This window comes from Vicia villosa, linkage group LG6, assembly GCF_029867415.1.
Source record: "Vicia villosa cultivar HV-30 ecotype Madison, WI linkage group LG6, Vvil1.0, whole genome shotgun sequence".
NCBI classification, from domain to species: Eukaryota; Viridiplantae; Streptophyta; class Magnoliopsida; order Fabales; family Fabaceae; genus Vicia; species Vicia villosa.
In genome coordinates, this window is record NC_081185.1 from 30,949,471 (window position 1) to 30,974,878 (window position 25,408).

At 34.9% G+C, this 25,408-nt stretch overlaps 1 protein-coding gene across 1 annotated transcript; it reads left to right on the plus strand.

Annotated features, from left to right (window-relative positions):
• The first annotated feature begins 19,952 nt into the window (after positions 1-19,952).
• LOC131611404 (SUPPRESSOR OF GAMMA RESPONSE 1-like) lies at positions 19,953-23,781 on the plus strand. The gene is made up of 6 exons (XM_058883433.1): positions 19,953-20,304; positions 20,626-20,758; positions 20,856-21,042; positions 21,870-22,354; positions 22,888-23,211; positions 23,314-23,781. The coding sequence occupies exons 1-6, from the start codon at positions 20,297-20,299 to the stop codon at positions 23,365-23,367; spliced, it is 1,191 nt and encodes a 396-aa protein (XP_058739416.1). The 5' UTR covers positions 19,953-20,296; the 3' UTR covers positions 23,368-23,781.
• Positions 23,782-25,408: the final 1,627 nt, after the last annotated feature.

Genomic DNA, 25,408 nt, shown 5'->3' on the forward strand with positions numbered 1-25,408 from the left:
CACCAGGCGGAGGAACCGCATTTTGGATACGTTCTAGAATGGGATTGCCTTCTCGATAAGAGGATTGGTTATTTCTCCGCTTGGGTTGTTGAACTCCCATGAATTCTGCCATTCGATTCATTTGGGAAGATATTTTTTGAAAAGTTTCCACATTCTCCCGATTAGTATTAGCAATATTGGTTGCTAATGGATTTAAGATTGACGCTAATTCTTTGGCCAGGATTCCTAACATATCGTGGTTACTTGCGTCCATCTCTTGTCGGAATGCTGCTTGATTGCTTGTGGTAAAATTGGGTATTTGGGCAGAGAAGCCGGTGTTTTGTGCGCTTCGACCCACTGAACCAGCATTTGGCGAAAACGTTGCTGGGTTAGTTGTAGTGTATGTAGGTCCTGCTCCTCGTGTACCTGTCATGTATGGATATGGCATTCCATATTGACTGTTTGGTCTCCATCCGAACGCAGATGATCCTGGGGTAAATAACTGATTTGCAGCATTTGTCGAGGCAAGTTGCATTTCGCTCGCACTTGAGGATGGAGGCGCGGTAGTCGACACTAGAACTGGAATAGTCCCTGTCGTTGCTGCATTATTTCCAGGTATAGCCTGGGAACTATCCATAGGTCTCGATCCAGTCGGACCCGGTATATCCTGCGCTCCTTGAGTAGAAGTCGAAACATGCGTAGAATTTGCCGCTCCTGTTCCTGACCCTTGTGGGGGATCTTGATCTCCCCCTGCACTGGTCGTAACGACCATTTTCTTGTTCTACCTTCGTTTGGGAATCGGTTGTGCACTGTTTTTTAATTTACCGTTCCTAAGGTTCATACAAGGTCTTGAAATTTTCTAGACAAAACAAAACAATCGATTAATAACAATCTGCTTGACACGGTCCCACTGGGCGTGCCAATTTGTTTACGGTGATTTCCGGTAAACAACCGCTAGTCTTCTAAACTATAATAAATATGATTTGGTTACTCGCAGGATCGACTAGATTGATCCTAGGACATAGTCAAAAAGGTTGTTATTCATGATAGTTCGAATTATGTCTATGGTTGTTGTGTCTCGAAATAAGAAATACTTAATCAAGGAAATAAAGATTAGCAATCACCTTGTTATACACGTAAATATAACATCAGCGAAAGGTAAGTTAAAGATAAAACATAAGACAAAACTGTAAAAGTGCAAGAATCTTAAAGTGCAGAAAAGTTAAATGCTTCGAAAATTAGATGACATGAAAGTAAAGAGTGCAGGAATATAAATGACATAAAGTAAATGGAATGCAGTAATATCGAAAGATACTTGAATAAAGAAAAATACACATGTATTTAAAATGGTGTTGGTGTCATACGTACATTTCTCAGCGAACTCTTTCTCTTAACACTTGATACTTGAGTACTATGTGAGTGATTTGTACAAAATGAACACACGGAATCCTAATACTAAGACCCTTATTTATACTAAATTTGACCCTAACGGTCCTACACTAATCTGATGCCACGTTATTCTTCGAGAATCCCTGGGATGCCATCTGTCTTTGTGCAGTTATATAAACTACTTCGAAATTCAAATCCTCCCGCCTGAATCCTCTTTCAACGCGTGGCAACGTAATCAGAATCGAGAATGCCACGAAAACACGCTAAGCTTCAGTACTTCGCATATTTCGCAAAAAACGTCTAAGTCCCAAAGACCATTCTTTTCGAATTTAGCTTCGGCGCTCACTATCTTTGTTCCAACTTAAACATCATTCTCGAAGCATGGCCATCAATAGCCATTTTTATCTTCAAAGATGATCATCAGTAACCATCTTCCTTTGAATTCCAAATCTTCGAAAGACATTCTTCTCAAACGAAATCTTCAGCTAACACCCATAGACATGCTTTGTAGTTGCATGGGAGTTGGTGCGAGGTCAGCGTTGTATTGGTATTGCTGATAAAAAGCAATGACCAAATCTTCCCAGGTACGGATGTGGGTACTCTCCAGTTGATAGTACCATTCGAGTTGAGTTCCAGATAAGCTCTCTTGGAAAAAGTGGATCCAGAGCTTCTTATCAGCAGTATGAGGTTGAATCTTCCTTACATAAGACCTCAAGTGTAGTTTAGGACAGGAAACTCCATCATACTTAGCAAAGGTCGGAGTCTTGAACTTGGGAGGGATAACAGCTCCAGAGATGAGTCCTAGCTCTTCGAAATCCAGTCCAGGTATCTTCTGAATTTCCATGGCTTTCATACGCTCCTCCAGCAACTTGTATTTGTCATCAGGATGTTCATCCTCATGGTAATAGTCCTCTTCTTCTTCAGAGAGCTTGGCAGAATCATGGTTACTTTTTGCCTCAGTCTTGATACTAGCATCATCATCTTGCTCATCTTCGTCACTGTCTTCAGAGGCTTCAGCATCCCTGAGTTGCAAGATCGGTCTAAGCCTTTTCCCTAGAGTCTTCTTGCCCTCTTTGGGAGTTTCAGCTTCTTCAACCTTTTTGAGAGGGCCTTTGAACCTTCTTCCCAGATTGAGAACACCTTTAGGTTTCTTGGTCTTCTTTTCCTTCTTAGTCAGAAGGGGTTTCAGCTCATCTTGCCCCTTGGACAAATTCAGAATTAAGGCTTGGAACTCAGTGTTTTGAGCTTGGAGATCCTTAACTGATTGTTCGAGATTCATGATGCTGAAATAAACAGCGAGGAAGGATGAGAGACCTATTGTAAGAAACCTGTTATGCGATGTTATGAATGCAAATGCAATGCTTTCAAGGATCTATAGGAAATTTAGTTTGCAACGTTTAGACATTGAATCAAACACAGCTATGTCTAGAAAATTTTGGCTTTCGTCTTTGGACGTCCTTCTTTGAGAATCAAGCTCACCATATCGAGTGGGTCATCGCCTCTGATTCGGGATATTTCTAAATTTGAAAGTATATGGCTAGAGGAAAATAAATCCTCTTGCCCCTTGATCGGAATTCGGTCCTTGATAAGAGCACCTGAAATTGTGCGTCCTAAATTCCTAAGCTCCTTAAAAGGGTTAGTTAAATCATGTTATGCTTATGATGTCATGATGTCATGATGTTATGCGAATGCAGTTCATTAGGCATAGTGTGAGATAGTAAGGACAAACAAGTCCTTTCAACAAAACCTGCGAGGAAATGAAGGTTAGTAGCAAACACAAACAAGTCACACAAGTCACACAAGTCACACAAATTCCTTAGGCTCGGCTTGCATGGAGTTTAAATCGTGTGAGATACCCTTCCCCAAAGGTACTTCTAAGGATAAGGATGATATCAGCAACGGGTTCTACCGAGTTACCCAGAATTGTCAGCCCTCCTAAAGCACCCTCGAACATGATACATACATACCATGCAATGATACTTTGAGAAAGAACCTATCTGAGCTGTAGTATCGGGTAGCGACTATGCTCTCAACATACATCAAGAGTAGTCCCCCCACTACGTTCCTAAAAGTCAAGATGGGTTAAAGGTTACTAAAGGTCCTTAAGCTCCGACTCACCCACAGGTATCCACACGAACCTCCCTCATACAAGAGAAGCATGTAAACACCCATAGAGGCCTAACTTAAGCGTGAACTCTCATATTGACCAATCCTCCACATACAAGAAGGAGGTCTCCATGACTATGCCACTTCCTATCTTAGATGTACTTGAATCCGGGTGTAGGATTCGTCCTTCAATTAATTCCCAAAATAACCCTGAAAAGTAAAACAAGCAAAGCAAACAATAGAAAACATTTAAGTGATTCCTAAACTTTTAAGGTAACCCCTCTTTTATAAGAAAAATATCCCCAACAGAGTTGCCAGTTCTGTAATATGGTGAACTGACTTTTATATCAAAATGTCGCGGTTAAGCAAGAGTCACCACCGACTTTTATTTTATCCAAATTAATTAGAAAAGCTAAAAGAACAGGAAAAACCTTTTAAATAAAAACAGGGTTCGGGGGGTAATTTATGCAAAGGGGAGGTGTAAGGCACCCTTTGCATCCATGGTTTTCCATGGGCTCTTAATTGCTTTGCTCTTTTGAAGGGAAAAAAAGTGTAGAAAAGAAATAAGACTTTAGCTTGTAAATAAGCGTAGCTTTTTGAAGGTTTATGAGAAAGAATATGAAAAGGTTTTTAGAGCAAGGCAAAGCAATTAGGGGCAATTACCTTATAGTTTAAAAAACGTTCTTTTAGCCTTTCAGGGTGAAAGGGTCTATCCATGCCATAAGAGGGCAGGAAGCCTTTCATTTGGAGGTTGAAGGGTCGTCGCAATGTCGTTCTCCATAAGATTGTCCCATGCCATAGAGAGGCAGGTAGTCTAAGGGAAAGACCAGAATAGCCTTTCGTAGGCAGCCAGAGGATACCTCAGCCTTTCGTAGGCAACTTCCGAGGGTCGAGGTCATATTGGTGTATCGAAGGCAGCATCATTAGGGTCTTATGACCTTTGCATAATCGAGGCAACATGGCTGAGGTATCCTCGTATTCGAGGGACATGGCTATTCTGCAAAAAAACACAAGGCAACAGGCAACAGAGAGGTTACCCCAAAAGTGTGCGTGGGTACAACAATCACGTGACTTGATTCAGTTATTTATCTTATAATTAATTATTCTAAGTTGATTACAGGCTTGCACTCCCTAGAATTACTAAACACAGCAATTAATATTAACAATTAAAATAATAATGGGGAAAGGGAAAATGGGGAAAGGGAAAACGAAACCAGCGGAGGGAAGGGAAATTGAAACCAGCGGGATAATAATGTTATAGGTCTAACACAAGTAATAATTAAGATCAGGGTTTAGGGTTACCGACTATTCGAAGCTTTGGCATTTGGCAAACCCTGAAAGGTAGGAAAAATAAGAAGCAATAGTAGGGTGAGTGCATTATCGGTTCAGGGGCAAACATAACTAACCCTAATAAAAAATAAAAGGATAAAAGAAATTAAAATAAATAACTAGACACTTAGCTTTGAATTTGATCTGATATGGTTGACAGTCGGAGGTAGCCTCGAGGTTAACCCTGAAGAATGGCAAAGGCAGAGGCAGAAAATAGATGTGAGTGTATGCGGAGTTCATATTTAAAGGGTAAACCCTAAAATAAAAGGAAACAAAATAATTAAATTTAATACTTAGCTTCGGATCTTGATAGGCGCGTAGTCGGAAAGCGTCTGAAAAGTCAACCCTGAAAAGGCACAGAAAAGAAATATTCTTAGTGTAGGGTTAATTCTCGTAAACCCTAATTCGGGCGTAAATTGAGTAAAGTAACACAATCGATTTAATTAATTATTGGTTTCGCAACCTAATTAATTAAATCGAAGAAAGGGAATAAAATCAGGTAAAAACATTTTTTATGATTTTTATGAATAAAAATAAAATAAATAGGAATTATTAATGATATTTAAATAAAATTATCTAATTTAAAACATATTAAGAAAATAATCAAATTAAATAATGTAAAAGAAAATAAATAATAAATATAATATAAATAAATAAATACTATTATTATTATATGTATAAAATAAAAGGATTTATGAAAATTATATTTATTAGTAAAAAAAAATAAAACAAATATATATATATATATATATATATATAAATAAAAATAAATAAGAGATGTAACTAAAAATAAAAAAAAATTGCAAAACACTCAGCTGGATCCAGTGTGGCATGCGCATGATGACCATGGTAGACCTGCATGACTTGAGGCGTTGGATGAAACAGTAACGAGATCTGAGGGCTAATGGAGTGAAGGTGCACGCTAACGCGTGTTTCATGTTGCACGTGATCCATCTGCAAACAAAACCAAAACGCGCGCGAACCCAATTTGAATCAGCCAATCCAGAGACAACACCTCGTCGTCTTCTTCCTCTCGCCTCTACTTTTAACAGCGTTTTTTTACCAAAAGCGTTGTAATACATCTTCTTCATCCCTGCAAAATAACGAATAGGGGCAAACCTATACAAAAATATTTCGCGACATGTCCATTCGAATCGTCCAGATCCCCTGAATTCGAATATGCCACTTGTTTGTCCTAATTTTGGCCTGAACAAAAAGCCCTAAATTAAGCTCATGAACCCTAATATGGTAGATCAGGATTCTCACGTTCAAAACTCACCAAACTTTCCAGAAACATTGATATCAATATAAGAAACATGAATACGCATATAATTTTGATCAATGATGCATGAATGAATGGATCCAAGCCAGAATAGGAATCGACTGAAATTGACTTACAGTGCTTGATTCTTGATGCTTTAAGGCCTAAGAATGATTGAGAAAGATCCCTTGGAGGTCCAGGAGTGAGTTAGGATCGACCAAACACTTTGAAACACCTTGTAACAAAGAATTGAAGTTTGAGATTTTCTTCAATTTTTTGGCTCGGACCTAGGGTTCTTGCAGCAATTTTTCTGAACCCTTGTACTCTGGATTGATCATATACTTATAGAGGAATGATTAGGGCAACATAATATGAACAAATCTCATTGAATCTTTGATTTGTCAGGATTGATCATATACTTATAGAGGAATGATTAGGGCAACATAATATGAACAAATCTCATTGAATCTTTGATTTGTCAATTAGAAAATTTGATTTGTGAATATTGCTAATTATGGCCAAATTGATCCAATATCCTTTTAATTAGCATGTGCACGAATTTGATTTATTTAAGGGAATATATTGATTGATTCCTTGACCTAAAATTGAAGTAAAAATCAAATCTTTCATTATTTTCATATTTTATATGATTAAATCATGATTTAAATGAATTAAAATCATAAAATAATTAATAAAAATTGTAAAAATAAGAAGTATTTGTTTTTAGCACGTGGATGGGCCTATAATGAGGGTAGAACAAAAAGAATGCAAGCCCATTTAGAAATATTTTGAGTTTTAGGCTTTTTTCCTTTTGTACACCCTTAAAAATAGGTGAACTTGTACACCATGCGGTTTCTTCATGTCTCAATATTTTTTCAAGCTTGTGGAATTTTTAGAAACCTTAGAGAGTCTCCTAACCAGTGTCTTTGGTTTCATATCATATTTATTTTCCATGCTCCTTGAGTGTCCTTTTGAAAAAAAATGTCTTTTGGTTGACTTTTGAAAAGGACCTATAATGTTTTGGTCCATATCTCTTAAATGGAGCATTTTTAGACTTGGCATGTGAGAGACAAAGTTGTAGAGGATCAAATTTCCTTCAAGATGAGCTTTGGATGGAAGATTTCTGATGTTCCATGTGAGAGTTATGGCTGGTCAAAGTTTAGTTGACTTTCTCCTATACAAACCCTTATTTAGAAACTTTTTGATTTGTTGATTTTTGATCTTTCCTTGATAAACCATGATCAATACTTGATCAAATGGTGAATGATGTTTCAATATGAGGATCTTGACAAAAAATCAGGAGTTTTGACTTTATTTTGACCACAGTTGACTTTTAGGTTAACCCAATCGACTATTGACTTTTTGGACAATTAAATGACCAATCCTTTGAGCTGAGACTTAATACTTGTTGTAAAGGTAATGTGAGATATTGTAGGACATATGGAATGCCTTGGAACCATTGATTCACTGATTTTCCTTTGAATAAACCAAACCCTAGTTTCAGAGCCTTGTATAGGAGAGTGTGTCTTGGAGCTTTGTGTATTGATGTGATTTTGAACAAGAGAAATAGTATGGGCAAATTTTGGGGTATGACGCCAAGTCTCTTCCTAAACCAGGCATCTAGTCATAGTCCCAAGCGAAACAGTCTTTGTTTTCTTTGAGTAATGCTATGACCTTTGATTTCAAAGTTGAATCTAGTTTTGCACTGATGTATGTTACCCTTCTCTGATTTTCGTCTCCAAGATTTACTTCTTCAAGTGGGTCTTGGGCTAAAATTTTTATATTTGACCCCATTGGGTCCTTCTCGAATCCCAAAGGTTCTTCATCGTAGAGTGCGTCCAGCCTTTGACTCAGCTCTTCTCTAGAGATCTTTTCGGCTTGGACTGTATCTTCAAGGTATTGAGGGATCGAATGTGCCTCAGAATTCGTAGTTGGGATTGCATCTATAATCATGTTTGATAATTCGGCTTCGAGAGCCGTATTTCTTTGTTCTCGGATATGTAAGCCGAAATCTTTTTGAAGAAGGATGATTCAGACATCATTAGGGTCGTTGTCCCACCCTATTGGCCGTACTGTTGGAAAATGCTCTATTGGTGCGGTATCTTCTGGACCGTCCATTATTTCTCTATTCCATTGAAATCCATTTGGGTGTAAAGACAAATAGTATAAGGCATTCTTATTTGGGGTGTATATATCTTCTGCAGCATGGCAAGGCCCTATGTTTGCCAAGTTCCTATCGAAACTGGTTTTATTAACTTGATTAACTTCAGCCATGTAGTAACTCTGATCCCCTTCAATGTTCTCTACTATACCATCTTCCCTCCAAATGGTTAATCTTTGATGCATTGTCGAAGGCACCGCAGCAACTCCATGGATCCATTCTCTTCCTAGCAAAAGATTGTAGTTTGCCTTCGCTGGTATCACCATGAACATCGTTGGTCTTGTGACCGAACCCACAGTTAAATTTACTTGAATAACTCCTAGAGTTTGCCCTATTTTGCCTTCATAGTTGGACAAGACCATATTATATGGCCTTATATCAGTATCGAACATACCAATTCTCTTTAACATGTACTGGGGCATTAGGTTCACTGCTGCCCCTCCATCTACTAGGACTTTGTTAATGCCAACATTTTCAATCTTAGCCCTTATGTAGAGTGGTTTTAAATGATTTCTCATAACTTCATCCGGACTCTCGAAAAATGCATTCTGCTCTTCGACTGCCCCATTATTTAGCACATAATAACACACAGGTCTGTGTCTTGCCATCTCTTCCACATCAGCTTCCTCACAATCTTCAGCTTCTGTCTCTTGATTAAATTCATGAGGGAGCACTGACACAACATTGCAATTGAGGTTTATAGATGATACTCCATCTGAGTCGAAATCATTTGTCATTCTATCGTCTTCTTTCCAAGGGCTGGAATGCATCTTTTCTTCTTCCTTCTCATTTTCAGAGTCGAACAACTTGCGTTCTACTGGAGGTTTACTTGTCCTTGCCCCCTGGGTTGAGACTTGGTTGCTACTAGACTCTCCAATCTCCCTTGGTTTGTATTCTCTTTGGGCCTTCTTCATCCTCTGGTGCCTTCTCCATTGAGATCTAGACATAGGATTTTTGCCTTTGTAATTCTCCAACCTGTACATCTCTCAATTTGAGGTTTGGAATTGCTTCCTATATGCCATTGAAGTCCTTCCCCCTTGGTCCCAACTTCGCCATTTGTTGGTTCTTGCACCAACTTGCATCCATCTATCCCTGGGTATGTCTGCAGGGACTGTGACCCTTCGAGCTCTAGGGTGTGGGCTGTCAGGCCTCTTCGATGGGGTCCATATATCGAACCCATACAGGTTAGGACGAAGCCCCTGGGTTTCTCGACCCATGTAGAAATATACCCTTTCGAATGATCGTGCCAGCAATTCGTCATAGACTGCTCCACATCTGGCACACAATGCAACCTCAGTGTTTTCCTTATGACACTTGACTAAGAAACCCACCAAGCTTTCTTCCATCTTTGGGTACACCTTTAGCAATGGGTTTCCTCCTCTCCAGGGTTGTTCCAATCTTTCTCGTAAGGCCCTTTCGAAATTAGCCTGAACCCTTCGATTCAGCATGATTGAACACCTTGGGCACATCAGCATCTTTCCGCCATTCTTCTCATGGCAATTCCAGAGATAATCTTTCAAGCTTTCCCCTCTTGGTGGGATTTCAATGTTTCCCTTCTCCCTTATCAGCTATTTTTCTAGTTCTTCTATTTCAGACAAAGGACGCCTAACATTGACCATGTTAACAACTGCTGGAGGAGCTTCAGAAATCTGTATCTGCTGAAGTTTTGCCCTGAGGTCTTCAGTGGCCTCACTGGTTTTTCCTTTCAGATCTTCAGTCATTTCCGCATCGAAGGATTCTTCAACATCAGTATTGAAGACTTTGTTGTCATTTAGGCTTTCAGTAGCCTGCTTTCCAGTTGAAATTATCTCTGATTCAGCAACATCTACTTCAGACACTTCCACCATGTTGACGTCAAGTGGTTCACACAGGTTAGTGGCAGCAACACTCAAAGGGTCTGTGTCAACCTTCATATGACTCTTGGTTTTGTCAGCAAATTTCAGACGTCCGTCCTTGATAGCATTCTGAATTAGATCCCTGAAAAGAAAACATTGTGAGGTTTTGTGGCCTAAAAAACCATGATATTTGCAAAAGCCTCGTTTCTTCCGTTGTTCTAACGGAGGAATTTTGGAATTAGGAGGCACTATCATCTGGCCATCTTTTACTAGTAAATCAAATATCTCGTCACATTTAGTGACATCGAACGTATAAGTTTTCTTAGGAAATCTCTCGCTTTTATCATTCTCTACTAGATTTTTTCCATTGGCGGGTGTGAGCAATTTGCAAGAATAAGGTGGCGCTTCTTTTAATTCAGCTAGATCTATTTCGACCTCTTCCACGCTGTATGAATCTTCGAAAGATTCGCCGTCGACGTCTTCAGCCTCGATGTATGCTACCCTTTCTTTCTTGTAACTTTTATTTGCTCTGGCCTTTTCTGCTTTTAGTCGTTCGACTTGTCGAACCCTGTCTGCCAACTGGGCCATGTCCCTTAGGTATTGAGTATCCAATTTCTTTCGAATTGAATAATCTAAACCGCCTGCAGCCATTTCGACTAATTCATGCTATGGGACAGTCGTGAAGCATCTTGATTTCAACAAATGGAACCTATTTAAGTAATCATCTATAGGCTCCGTGAACTTCCTCTTGATGCTAGCCAGTTCTTTCAGACTTATCTTGGTTTGACCCATGTAGAATTGTTCATGGAATAATCTCTCCAAGTGTGCCCATGCATTTATGGAATTTGGGGGCAACGTGGTGAACCAAACAAAAGCATTTTTTGTTAGCGAACTAGGGAAGTATTTAATTCTTAAATCTTCGTTCCCTGCTAAATCTCCTGCTTCCGTCAAATATCTGGCTATGTGTTCCACGGTTGACTCACTGGTGTCCCCTGAAAATTTAGTGAATTTTGGTACTTTGGTACCCCTTGGCAATTCTATTTGCATAATATATTTTGCTATGGGGGATGTATAATTTGGACGTCGAAGCCCAGTATTGAGGCCATTATTGGCCATAATTCTCTCTATCATGGCAGTTAGGTTATTTTCTGTTGCCAGGTTGTCTCTCCTAACCCTATGTACGACTTCGTCAGGATGTTCGTCTCTTCCCACTACAACTACTCTAGGCTGTTGCTAGGGAATTTCTTGTCGACCAACGTTAGCAGTCTAATTTTGAGTTTCCAAATCTATCACTCGATTTCGTTCGACTGGCGTTGGCCTGGGTGTCGAAACTGCGTTTCGAACTTGTTCTAAAATTGGGTCCCCTTCTTGATAGGTTGATTGGTTGTTCCTTCGCCTATTTTGTGGGACTCCTAAGAAATCCGCCATTCGATTTATTTGAGATGATATTTTTTGGAAAGTTTCCACATTATCCTGGTTAGTCCTGGCAATGTTTGTTGCTAATGGATTCAAGATCGACCCCAATTCTTTAGCAAGGGTTCCTAACATATCATGGTTACTTGCATCCATTTCCTGTCGAAATGCCGCTTGACTATTTGTGGTGAAAGGGGGTATTTGGGCAGAGAAGCCTGTATTCTGTGCGCTTCGACCTATCGAACTGGCATTCGGCGAAAATGCCGTCGGGTTAGTTGTAGTGTATGTAGGCCCTGATCCTCGTAATCTTGTCATATATGAATATGGCATTCCATATGGATTGTTGGGTCTCCAACCTTCGAAAGTGGATGATGGTCCTGGGGAAAATAATTGACTTCCAGCGTTTGTCGAGAAAGGTGGTATCTCACTTGCACTGATGAATGGAGGCGCGGTGGTCGAACTCGAAATTGGCACAGTCCCTGTCGTCCCTGTAGTATTTTCGGGTATCGCCTGGGAACTACCTATGGGTCCAGATCCTGTCGAAACCGGTATATCCTGCGCTCATTGAGTAGAAGTCGAAACATGCGTAGAATTTGCCGCCGCTGTTCCTGACCCTTGTGGGGGATCTTGATCTCCCCCTCCACTGGCCGCATTGACCATTTTCTTGTTGTACCTTCGTTTGGGAATCGGTTGTGCACTGTTGGTTAATTTACCGTTCCTAAGGTTCATACAAGGTCTTGATATTTTCTAGACAAAACAAAACAATCAATTAATAACAATCTGTTTGACACTGTCCCACTGGGCGTGCCAATTTGTTTACGGTGATTTCCGGTAAACAACCGCTAGTCCTCCAAACTATAAAATATACTTTGGTTACTCGCAGGATCGACTAGATTGATCCTAGGACATAGTCAAACAATTGTCTTTTGATATGATTTGATCCATGCTTGTTTGTTCTGGCTTCGAGAAAACTTGTTTGTGATATGATCGTGTGAATGTTTACTTAAAAACAACACTTGTTATACACGTAAGTATGACTTTCGACAAAGAAATATAAATAAAAGCGTATAAACTGCAGAAATGTAAAGTGCAAGAATGTAACGTGCAAGAATGTTAAATGCAGGAATGTAAAATGCTTCGAGATAAAAGTTAGACGAAATAAAAGAAGTGCAGGAATGTAAATAACAGAAAATAAACGAAAGCAGTAACAATGAAAAGATACTTGAATAAAGAAAGATACAAATGTATTAAACTGGTGTTGGTGTCATACGTACATTTCTCAACGAACTCGTTCTCTAAACACTTGATACTTGAGTGGTTTGTGAGTGATTTGTACAAAATGAACACACGGAATCCTAACATTAAGACCCTTATTTATACTAATTTCGACCCTAACGATCCTACACTAATCTGATGCCACATTACCCACAAGAATCCCTGGGATGTCATCTGTCCCTGTGCGGTTACACAGACTACTTCGAAATTCAAATCCTCCCGCCTGAATCCTCTTTCGACGCATGGCAACGTGATCAGAACCGAGAATGCCACGAAAACACATTAAGCTTCAGTACTTTACGTATTTCGCAAAAAACGTTTAAGTCTCAAAGATGATTCTCTTCGAACTAGCTCCATTTCTAACTATCTTCATTTCAACTTAAACAATCATTCTCGAAACATGGCCATCAACAACCATTTTTAAACTCAGAAATGGTCATCAGTAACCATCTTCCTTCGAATTCTAACTCTTCAAAGGGTATTCTTTCTAAACGAAATCTTCAGCTAACATATGTATATGTTCATACAAGAACTGTTACAAAGTTATTTCTTTTATAAAAAATGTTTTTCTAAACACACACCACATTTCAAACAAACAAAAGTGAGCTAAACAATTAAGAGCCCATGGACAACCATGGATACAAAGGGTGCTAATACCTTTCCTTTGTATAACCTACCCCTCGAACTCAAAATATTTAAAAAGGTCTTTCTTGTTCTTTTGCCTTTCCTAATTGGATAAAATAAAAGTCAGTGACGACTCTTGCTTGCCGCAACATGTTTTGCGAAATAACAAAACAAAAAGTTAGTTCTCCCATCGTATTACAGAATCTCACAACAGTGCTTTGGTTTTCAAGAGTTTTTTGTGAGAAGTCCTTCAATTCTAGGATGGCGTCGACACGACGTCTGACACGTTCAGGATTTGATAAAGGTATTTTCACTAACGTACTTGGTGAAAATAAAACCAACAAAAGAACCAAAGGCGTTCGACACGCCTGATCGACAAGTGATAGTTTTGTAAAAAGTGCTTGGTGAAAATCAAACCAAAAATTAAGTAAGAAAACGACAGGAATTCAAATGCATGACATAACATTAAATTTTGCAAAAAAGTAGATGGTTCAAACATACATAGCCCTTACTTGACTCATCTCGTTTGTAAAATTGTGAACCCCTTAAACTATGTACAAAGTTCTTTATTTATAGTGCATAAAAATAATTGTTTAAACTATGTACAAAGTTCTCCCATGTATCCTTCAACCCACGAATTCACGTTCTCCCATGCATCCTTCAACCCACGAATTCACGTTCTCCATTCAACTGTTTTCCCTCCAAATGCTCACTTGCGTGATACGAGTTGTTTTATTTGGATCTTATGGGATTTCACCCACGTTTTGGGCCTTTCCACTTTTCTTAGGCCCAATAAGCAATTTTGACATGATTAGCTTTTAGTCGACCAAACGAGGTTCGACCTAAGATTCTCTATTTACAACTTATTATTTTCCACTTCCATCTTTTGGCTGGATTTTCCATGTGGTCGAAAATCCTTGCCAACACTTACGTTTCACAGTGTTTGTATATACTATCCTATCCCCAAATCAACGTGTTAATCATCATTGCCACTTGAAGTAAAAGATCTATCTGAATTAATAAAAATGTTTATCAATGTAAAATTGTTATTTTTTCGTTGTTTTTAAATATAGTATAAAATGGTCGGATGTTATAAATATTAGGATAAAACTTAAGTACAATTCTTTAGGTGTGATTCTTACTATTTTTCAATAAAATATGACAAGTGTATAATTTTCTATTACACATATGCAACTCAGATAATGATATTTAAGTATATCTAAGTTTTGTCCCAAATATCATAAAATATAATAAAGCAAGATGAGTTTTTTTGGCAAGTTTGCCATCAAATTTTTAGACTCCATGCTATTTTAGTGTTTGCTATTAGTAGAAAGTTTCTATAATTAATTATAATTATTTTTTAATCCTTAATTAATTATTTCATTAATTTCTAATTACTTATAATGATAAAATATACTACCATCTAGGACAACTCAATAGTCACACTGAGAGATGTAAAGTTATTGGAATCAATTGGAAATTCAAAAAAGCTTTTTTTTGGAGAAGCGTAAAACATATGAAAATTCATCTAAAAATTCATGTTGATCCTTATCCAATCTTCAAAAGTATTATCTCCAAATCACTCTTCAAACACACTACATAACAAACCTTCATTTCCTCTTCATTACACACACCGAAAATCAACACCAAAATACCTACACTTCTGCTACACCTTCACCCTAAACAAACCATGTCTTTACAACTCCCTCACCATGCATAGCAACACACTCAACCAATATAAAACGACAAAAATAATATTCATTCATCTCATATCGCTACAGAAAAGAAGAAGAAATAGAAGTTCATATCTGCAGCCAAAGCCACACGAATAAATAAACAGAGCATACATAACTTTTATTTTTCATCTGTATTTTTTTTATTTATGCTTTTGGATTTCTGCAAAATCTTGCATTTGTAACTTGAACATTTGAGATCTAAATTAGGGCTCAAGGGTTTGATTGGGGGTTTTGAGATCTAAATTGGGTCTCAAGGGTTTGATTGGGGTTTGAGTATTTTTTTGTGTTTGATGTTTGAATCTGTGAGTGAGACCTAAAGAGATTGAGAGAAATTTTTTATTTGTGTTATTTTGTTTTTTCTAAAGAGTAATGGAGAAATAAAGGAGAATAGAGAAGAGAGAAAAGAATGGGATGAGAGAGGCATACTCTTTTTTTTTTCTCAGAAAAAGAGAGTATTTGATTCAACCTACTTTTTTGTTTGATTTAAGTTTTAATTGGTAATTTCACTAATTAATTGAAGGACAAAGGGCAAAGTTGTTTAACCAATCGTTAGTTGGTCCAGTGGTGATTGGCGCTGGACTTGGTAGGGAGAACCACAGTTCGATCCTCCGCAACTGCGATCAGGAGGGGGATGGAACCACTTGATGCCAGAACTCGCCCCGAACCGGACTAAACCGGTGGTATAAAGCCAAAAAAAAAAGGGGCAAAGTTGTTTTATTATATTTAATGATTTTCAAAATATTCAATTATTTTTATATAATAATTATTATTAAATAGTTAAATTATTTATATGTAGTATTAGTAATTTATCCACTTATTTTTATATTATCATAGCTTTATTTATAAACCGTAAATAATTATATAGTAAAATTTTTTAGCATAGGAAATTTTATCACGTTTATATTCATTTAAATATAATTATCTATCCCCTCTAATTTTATAAACTTCTATATTTACTTCATAATTATAATAATAATATAACTTTCAAATAATTTTTTATATATTATTTTTTTATTTTATTTAATAACAATGAATTAAAGATTTTACAAAGAATATAAAAACACACACTCTCTCTTCTATATTTCAATTTTAAATATTTTAATTTAATTTAGAATTTCTAAAATATTTTAAAATTTTGTATTATTAATGTCACAAAATTTTAATATATTTTATTTATTTGGTGTCATGTTGAATGCAGTATAGGGCAAGCAACAAAAAAGATTTGGAAATATTGATCCGGGAATTATCGTCTTCAGAGATGGAGAGATGCCATTCAAAAGTTTCTACGGTTTCGAACTTGGGTTTGAATGAGCAAAAAGTAAACAAAGATATAGACAAGAAAAGAATAAACACATTCTTAGAAGAGAAATAACTTATCAGGAATGTAAATATATTCACTCTTCACAAACATACACTTACCAACCCGTTATACTCAACCTACGATACTCATCTATGTTATCACGTATCTCTCACATAAGCGTCCATCTCTGGAGCACAAACGAGATCATCTCACAACTAAGGTTATCTCTAACGCAAAGTCGCGAGAACATCCGTGTTCTCGCGCGCCGCTCAAACACGAAAGCATTACGTACAGATATCCACAGTGAATGCTAGCTCTAAATCTATCTCTAGAGTTCAGAACCAACAAATTATCATCCTAGATAAGGATTCAAGAAGTTTATCTCTAAAGCACCCCAAATCCCCAGTATAGAGCAAAAATCCAGGATAATATCAACACAGATTTGTAAAGCAAGTTAAACATAACATTATAATTGGTAAATATACATAAGATTCAAGTAAATATACAAACAAAACCCAACCAAAGATAAATACACAAAGAAGAAGAGAAATGAACCGAAAATCTCCCGGTTTGTCAGCTCCGTTCGACGCTCAATCCACCCCCGATCATCCTTATGCAACCTCCGAAGTTGTTTTCTAATCTAATTTTGATCTAAGAATGAAAATGATGGAGTTGGGACTAAAACTTTCCCAAAACCATAACCCTAAAATGTCTCACATGAAGAAATATAAAGAAAATTCTGCGCAGGTCCGCTCAGCGGACTCAAAATTGCATCCAGACTCTGATTTGCTCTGCTGGAGCTCCGCTCAGCGGACCCCCTCCGCTTAGCGGATGACAGCAAAAGTGAAATCTTATTTTCGCCATAAGTTGAGAACCGTAACTCCGAATTGCGCCCGGTTCGAAGCGTTGGAAAGCTTATTCAATGCTCTATCCAATAATGAATGAATGGAAACCAAAATGATAATTTTTATCATCCTTATTTTGAGCCTTATTCTTTAATGAATTGGTTGAATTTGCATTCTTGAAGCTTAGCCTTTGGTCTTTATTACTCAATGCTCCAAAGATGCATGAATACCTATAAAATGAATGGAAAACTATTAATTGGTATAAAAGTATATGAAAATACAATTATTCACAAAGTATACGTATTTATACACAAAACGGAGAATTATTCAAACGGTATTAACAAAAGTATCGATAAGTGCCACTATTTACATACACAAAATAAGTACATTTTGGCACTTATCATGTCACAAATATTACAACAAGCACTTAAATAATATAATTTCTTAGGATTTTATGTGTTTAATGGTTTTTATAACGTGATTAAAGTAAATACCGTTTTTATAAACTTCTATATTTACTGTATAATAATACTAATAATATAACTTTAAAATACATTTTCATATATTTTTCTAATTTTATGTAATAAGAATGAATTAAATATTTTACAAAGAATATAAAAACTTTCTCTCTTCTATATTTCAAGTTCAGAATATTTAAATTTAATTTACAATTTATAAAACCTTTTAAAATTTTGTATAATTAATCTCATAAAATTTTAATATATTTTATTTATTTGGTGTCACAAACATTACACAACTCACTTAAATAATGGAATTTTTTAAGATTTTATGCTTTTAGTAGCTTTTATAACGTGATTAAAGTTAGCAATGTTTTTATAAACTTTCATAATGATAATAATGTAACTTTCAAATACTTTTTCATATAATTTTTTAATTTTACATAATAAAAATGAATTAAAGATTCTTAAAAAAATATAACTATCCTCCATTTTATAAACTTCCCTATTTAATTAATAATATAATAATAATATTAATAATTATAATAAATAATAATAATAATAATATAATTCTAAATAGTTTTTCATATACTTTTTAATTTTATATAATAAAAATGAAATGAATTAAAGATTCAAACATGGAATATAAAAACTCCCTCTATTCTACAATTCATACTAATAATAATTCAACTTTTAAATATTTTTTCATATATTTTTTTTACTTTTATATAATAAAAATGAAATAAAAATTCTTGCAAAAAATATAAAAACTCTATCTTTTCTATATTTCGAGTTAAAAATATTTAAATTTAATTTATTACTTATCATTTTTAAATTTAATTTATAACTTATAATCTTTTAATTTCAACCGTTGTAGTCACACTATTTGTAACATTTGTAGATTTTAAATTTTAGGATTTTAAAACAATATGAGTTATTTGGAAAGTTTGTCATTTGTCATCTAATTAGATGTCTTACTATTTTAAATATTACTATTAATAGTAATACTACTATAATTATTTGTAATTATTATTTTGAATATTTAACTAATTATTTTGTGTTTTTCTAACTACTACTTTTAATTGTTTATTATTTATTATTCATTAATAATAGCTAATTAACTTAGTCTATAAAAACAAACAAAACCCGATTCACAACTAATTTAATTTTTTAATACATAAGCGAATATTTTGCTATAGAATCATAATGTAGTGATGCTTTAAAAGAATTAATACTTTTATTTTTACCACAAAAAATCATAATTATTTTGTTAAATTCTAACATAAAAATTGATGATAAAAAACTTAAAATCACTTAAAATTATATCAATCTACTTCGGTAATAGTTAATAACCTCAATTAATCTAGGATTCTAAGCAAAACTTTTTTTAAAAAATTATTATTTTGACAAACTAATTTTAAATTACTTAAAACGTTTTTATTTGACATTTTAAATCTTTTAAATTATTTCAAACATGGAATACTTTAAATTATGAAACTTTTAATTTCTATAATTTCTTTGGTTGGATTCTAATCTTTATCATTTTATTCACAAAAATCTATAAATATATAAGTTTTCTAACTTAAAATTGATTTCAAATAGATTATTTTTCAGATATGAAGGTCATCGTTAAATTGAGATCTTATTTATTTTATATCAAGCAATTCCAAAAAAGATTTTCGTTTTAATTTCTTAATTGATATTATATTTTTAAAGACTAAATGATTTTTTTAATAACTTACAAAAAAAATTAACAAATTCTATTCTTTTTAAATTAGAATCATAATGTTAAAATTAAAACATTATTTTATAGTTAAATAAAATTTTTAAATGATAAAGATATTTTTAATAAAATATAGTTTATTATTGATAAAAATAATTTTGTGCAACTAATAACAAAGACAGATTATAATGTTAATATAACTTTATTTATAAATTATAAATAATTATGAAATATATTTTTTAGTATAAGAAATTTTATTCCGTGCCTCGCATGGGTAGAGACACTAGTTATGGTATATATATATATATATATATATATATATATATATATGATGATTAACATATCATGATTTTCGAAAATGCTTAAAGTGATTAAATACGTGAATCATTTAAAACGAGCGAGAGGGAGTAATAAATGAAGTGTAAACGAAAGTGGGCCCGCAAGAGTTTTCTTAACAACGTTAACTTGGTAAACTTGGGGAACAAGATGTTATAATGCCAACACTCGTTTATCGAAGCCCGACCAACTGTTCCATATCCGAACCAAATAGGCTCGGTTTTGCTTCGGTCAACGGTAGGCCCAACCGAACCACAGGCTCGTTCCCTAACTCATTCCCTCCGAACCATTGGTTCGGAAATCAAGCATCTTCCATAGCAAATACCAACAATGCACAGGTCGAATTTCCCGCTCATTCACACGCTGTCGCTTTCGCTTTTTCGATTGAAAAGAAAGAAACAGATTAAATGAACTGAACAGTCAACACAACACAACACTGAGAACCAACTCTTCTACTTCATTCATTCATTCATCGCTCTCTCTATCGAATGCGTTTTCTTCATCATTCATTTCTTTCATACCAATCATGGCTAGGTCAGTTTAGCAACACTGTGTTTGTGTTAATGTGTAAACGCAACTTTTAATTTTTTGGGTTTCATTTTTTATCTTCCTTTTGAGTTGGTGAAGCTTGTTTTTGTTAATCTATTTATAGAATGATAGTTTGTTGGCAAATAAAAGAATTTTCAATTTGGGGGTTTATGGTTCTTAAGTCAAAGTCTACCATTGCCCAAATGGTAGATACATGTTAATGATGCTAATGTTGCAGAATCTATATTTAAGCTATTTTTAAGAGTTTTTCAGCTAGCAATTTGTTTTGTATGGAATAATCAACATGGAGTGTAATTTGTCATACAGGAGCTGGCTTATTGACATAGGAGGATTTGCGAAGAAAGTGAAAAGAACTACACTCTCTTCAGCTGATCAGATAAAGGATTGTGGCGCATATCGTGAATGTCCAAACTGTCATTGGCGTATAGACAATAGTGATGTATATTATAAGTTTATATTTTTGTCATCATATTTGTTGAGTTCATAATATCACAAAAATAGATATTTCAATATAACTATTGTTTTTTGATTTGTAGGTTTCTAGTGAGTGGCCTGGCTTTCCGCTTGGTATAAAGTTTGACCCTTCTGATGTAGAACTGTTAGACCATTTAGCGGCTAAATGTGGTGTTGGGAACGCGACTCCTCACATGTTTATCGAAGAGTTCATACCAACATTGGAAGGAGACCAAGGCATTTGCTATACACATCCTGAAAATCTTCCAGGTGAGAATTTTATGACCGATGTCAACTACACAAGCATTCACCAGTCTGTCCGTTATATTATCAGTGAACTGTTAAAATAAATTTAGTGGAGAAAAATACATACAACAGGTCCCATGGATTAACTATCTCAATGATTAGGAATGATAATATTAAATCTAAAAGTAGAAGTAGCACGTTTTGCATAAAATATGCTAGATTGTAAAGAAAGAACATAGTTTGCATACAGGACAATCCCATTATTGCCACTTTTAAGTTACAAGTGAAGGGAAACTATAGGCCTTATGTTTATGAAAAATCTGGAATTTAATAGTATGTCATTAGATACGTTTCATTATACGACATTATTGACTGTTTGCTCCTTACGACAGGCCCGATCTAATAGATTAATGCTTTGGTTCTTATTTTATTTCAAACCTGACAAAAATCACAAAATACTGGACTATCTTCTGCACGCTAGCACTCAATGGTTGTAAATAAGTTGTTTATTTGCCAGAAAATTGGACACAATGTACTCCGTCATATTATAAGTTACGGTTAATAGAATCTCGGTCATTAATGCCATTCTTGGCCTCACATTTAAGTTACAAGACCTACATTTCCCCTGTAAACTAGAACCTAATCAAGATTTAGATCATTTGAATGAGAATATGGGAATTATTAGACCTACCTTTGATTGATGGGATTGAGGAAAGGAAGCCTTATCACTGTCAAATAAATGAATAAGCAACTTTCTACATGTTATGTTATAGGACTATTGTATTGTGTCCATTGACATTTAGTGATATTTTTCTGTAACTAAGAACATTATTGCCTGTTTTGTTGTTTAGGTGCTAAGAAAGATGGGAGTAGTATTCATTTCTTTCACAGAACAATGAATGCATATAGTACTGGTCAACGAAAGCGTCGAAAGATTCAACATCATGGTTCGACAGAAGATCATGTACGCTGGCACAAGACTGGTAAGACCAAAGCTGTAATAGAAGATGGAGTACATAAGGGCTATAAGAAGATCATGGTTCTGTATATAAGATCTGAGAAAGAGTCAAAATCCTACAAATCTGACTGGAAAATGCATCAGTACCATCTGGGGACTGGTGAAGATGAGAAGAATGGAGAATATGTGGTTTCAAAAATATTTTATAAACATAATGAGAAAAATGAGGAGAAACCAATGGCTGAAGAATCTGACAATATACCATCACGAACAAGTCCAAAGACTCCAAAACCAAATCCTCCAAACCTACTGCGTGCAGGAAAAAGTGTTGGCAATGATGATAACATCGATGAAACTGCACTGTTGTCGTCTGCCGAGGTGCGTAGCAATATCTGAAAACATAACTTTCAATTTCAACTACAAAAATAACACTGTTTTTCTTTCTTTACTGTTTATTAAGTTGTACTGGAAACAGTGAAAATAATCTTTGAATACAGAAAAAAGTGAAAACAAGGTAATACTTCAGAAAACATAAACTTCAATTTCAATTACCAAAATAACGCTGTTTTTACTTTTGTTACTGTTAATTAAGTTCTACTAGAAACGGAGAAAAGAAACTTTGAATACACATAAAAGTGAAAAGGTGATGATGCTTTTGTAATAAAAATCGGAAACTATAGATAGAAATGGAAACCAAACAGGCCATATTATTCTCCTTTGTAGAAGATAATAGCATTTTTGCTTGTCATGATTTTCACTGAAATTTGTTCAAGCTCTAATGAGTAGTGAGTATAGAAGTAATGGTAACAGTTTTACTCTAGTAGTAGTAGTTATTATTATCATTATTTGACCATGTCTACTACAACTACATTCTATTGTTCTTTCTCTAAAATTTTAATTTTATGAACTAGGATGCCAAGTCTATCCCTGTAGAATCACATGCCCCACAATCTGAAACTCGGGATCAGGACAACGCAGACAACTCTGCATGGTTGGTTGACGAATCACAGACCATGGAAAATTGCGAATACGAGGGCTTGGATGACATATTATTGTGCAAGGAGATTTTAGATTCATCAGCTCTATTTAATGATTCTGGATTGAACTCAATCACTCCCAATGACCTTGCTTACTATGAAAACAAAATGACAGGGAATTGTAATGTAGCTAGTGAAACTTCAACTTCTGTTCTGGATACACTGGATTTGGGTACTCCTCCAGATTATGATCTTTCGGTAAGAATCTGATTATGGTTATTGGTTACGACTCTTACTCACTTCACTTTTTAGAGTTTTACCAGTTAATGACATGCTATGTGAATCTCAATTTGCATGCAGAATTTGACATTTTGTTCTCAAGACAGTATCCTTGATTGGCTGGACTGGTTGTGAGATACTTTTCGAAGCAAGTTCTTTTTTCTACTGATGTTAATTCCAGAAGTGTTTCATCCAGATGCTTGGCCAGTGTTGCCCTTTCGCCGTTTCACTCTTCAATTGCAATGCTGTTGTATGTTTTTATGAATCATGATTAGGTTAAGTTTTCTTCATCAAGGCGGTATTTCTGTTAGAACAGTTTTGGTGGTGTATTTGGTTCTTCTGTGGCCAACATAAACTTTTGTTTTGAATCATTATGTCACAGCCATGGAATTAGTGAATATATCTTTGGTGCTATGATCCAAAATGGTGTAGTAGATTCTTATCTTTATGTACCAGATATCTGATGAGTGGTTTGTATGTGAATATTGTATTATGATGAACATATTGGTTATCGAAGTTATGTGCTGTAGGCCTGTAGTAGATTCTTAACTATCTTTTTCCACTACTTTCATTTTATGCTCATAGAATAAATATTTCTCCAATCTTTACTGTCCTCTGTAGGCGAAAGTTTGGACTTCCTTTACCTTTGACGCCATTTCTTATGTGAGTGCAGCCACAACAATTTATTCTGGTTGAAGTTTAATAGTTTAGCTTTCATAATCTCCCTCTATTAACATTCAAAGCAAATAATAATACACCAACCAATCGTTAGTTGGTCCAGTGGTGATTGACGCTGAATTTAGTAGGGAGAACCACACATAGTAAATATATACATTATAGAATGAACTAAATTTTAATGTACAACCTAGAATTTTATGATGGAGTTAACCAAAGTTTCCACTCTATTATTTGAAAAGTTGATAGAACGAAATGAATTTTAACATATAACATGCAATTCTAGGGGTGTTTGCGGGTTGGGTTGGGTCTAATTTGATTAAATCCAATATTCGACCCAATCAATAGTCTTTGGTTTGGGTTGAGTGTTCAACCCGTACTACTAAGACTAAATCCGAACCAAATCAACTCGTTCATTAATAGGTTGAGTTGGGTTGGGTTGGGTTTGTGGATCACCCACTAAATATAATTTTTAAATTCTAAATAAAATATCAATTTAATTAACACATTTATTTTACAAAAACATTAAAAAATTAAAAAAATTTATATTTGATTTGAATAAAATTTATCATTTACCTAGAAATTCTTTTACGATTCAGATCAAATAAAAAAATATACAAATGGTGTAAAATATAATTTAAACAGTAAGATACATCTTTTCGAATAAATAAATTTGATCTCTCAAATTTGATTTAGACTTAGACTTTTACAATTAATAAAAACTATAATTATATTTAAAAATATATATGCATTGGAAATACACCATGAGAACTTTAGGCAAAATTTGAGCAGAGTAACAACTGTGTTCATATGAGTTCCTTATCACAATGTTTTGGAATTAAACATCAAAGACTTTTATATAATCACTTGCATACACAAAGAGAAATAACCCAATACCTTGGAGTAAACTCCAAGGACTTCTAGACAAACAAACACAATACAGTTGAAGTATCAAGAACTCAGATGAAACTCCAAAGTGCTAGGGTCAAGATCCTAATTCTAAGTCCATAGGTCAGTCCTCCAAGCTTAGGATAAGGTAACCAAACTCCAAATCCACGTTAAGTCTTTTATGATTCAAGTTGATTATTAGTCTTTTAAGTACAAAAGTAAAAGTATGGTCCAAGTGGACAAAAGAAAAAGAGCATAAGCATAAACATAGGTCCAAATGGACAAAAGGAAAATAGGCATAAACATAAACAATGATAAATGATGATGAATGGATATATAAAGCATAAAGCAAAAAATAAAAGTAAAAGAAGCATAAAATAAAGTTAGCAGTTAGTAGTTAATTGTTAGAAATTAGTAGTTAGTTGTTAGCATGAATGATCAATAATGATTAACCAATGAACTAAGGTCAAGGTTGATGAAAACTTATAAGAGGATTGATAGAATCAAAACCTCTACACAATAAGCTTTCAAATTTTTTGAACCAATTGTCAAATAGTTAACCATCCTTGGGCTTTGTTTGATTTGTCAGAAGTCAAAGATTAAACATTAGAAA

What these genes read in the sequence shown, in the direction of transcription:
- LOC131611404 (XM_058883433.1), top strand. An exon ending in GGCGTATAGACAATAGTGAT is followed by an intron (nt 20,759 to 20,855) that starts GTATATTATAAG and finishes TTTGATTTGTAG; the next exon opens with GTTTCTAGTGAGTGGCCTGG. An exon ending in CTCCAGATTATGATCTTTCG is followed by an intron (nt 23,212 to 23,313) that starts GTAAGAATCTGA and finishes ATTTGCATGCAG; the next exon opens with AATTTGACATTTTGTTCTCA.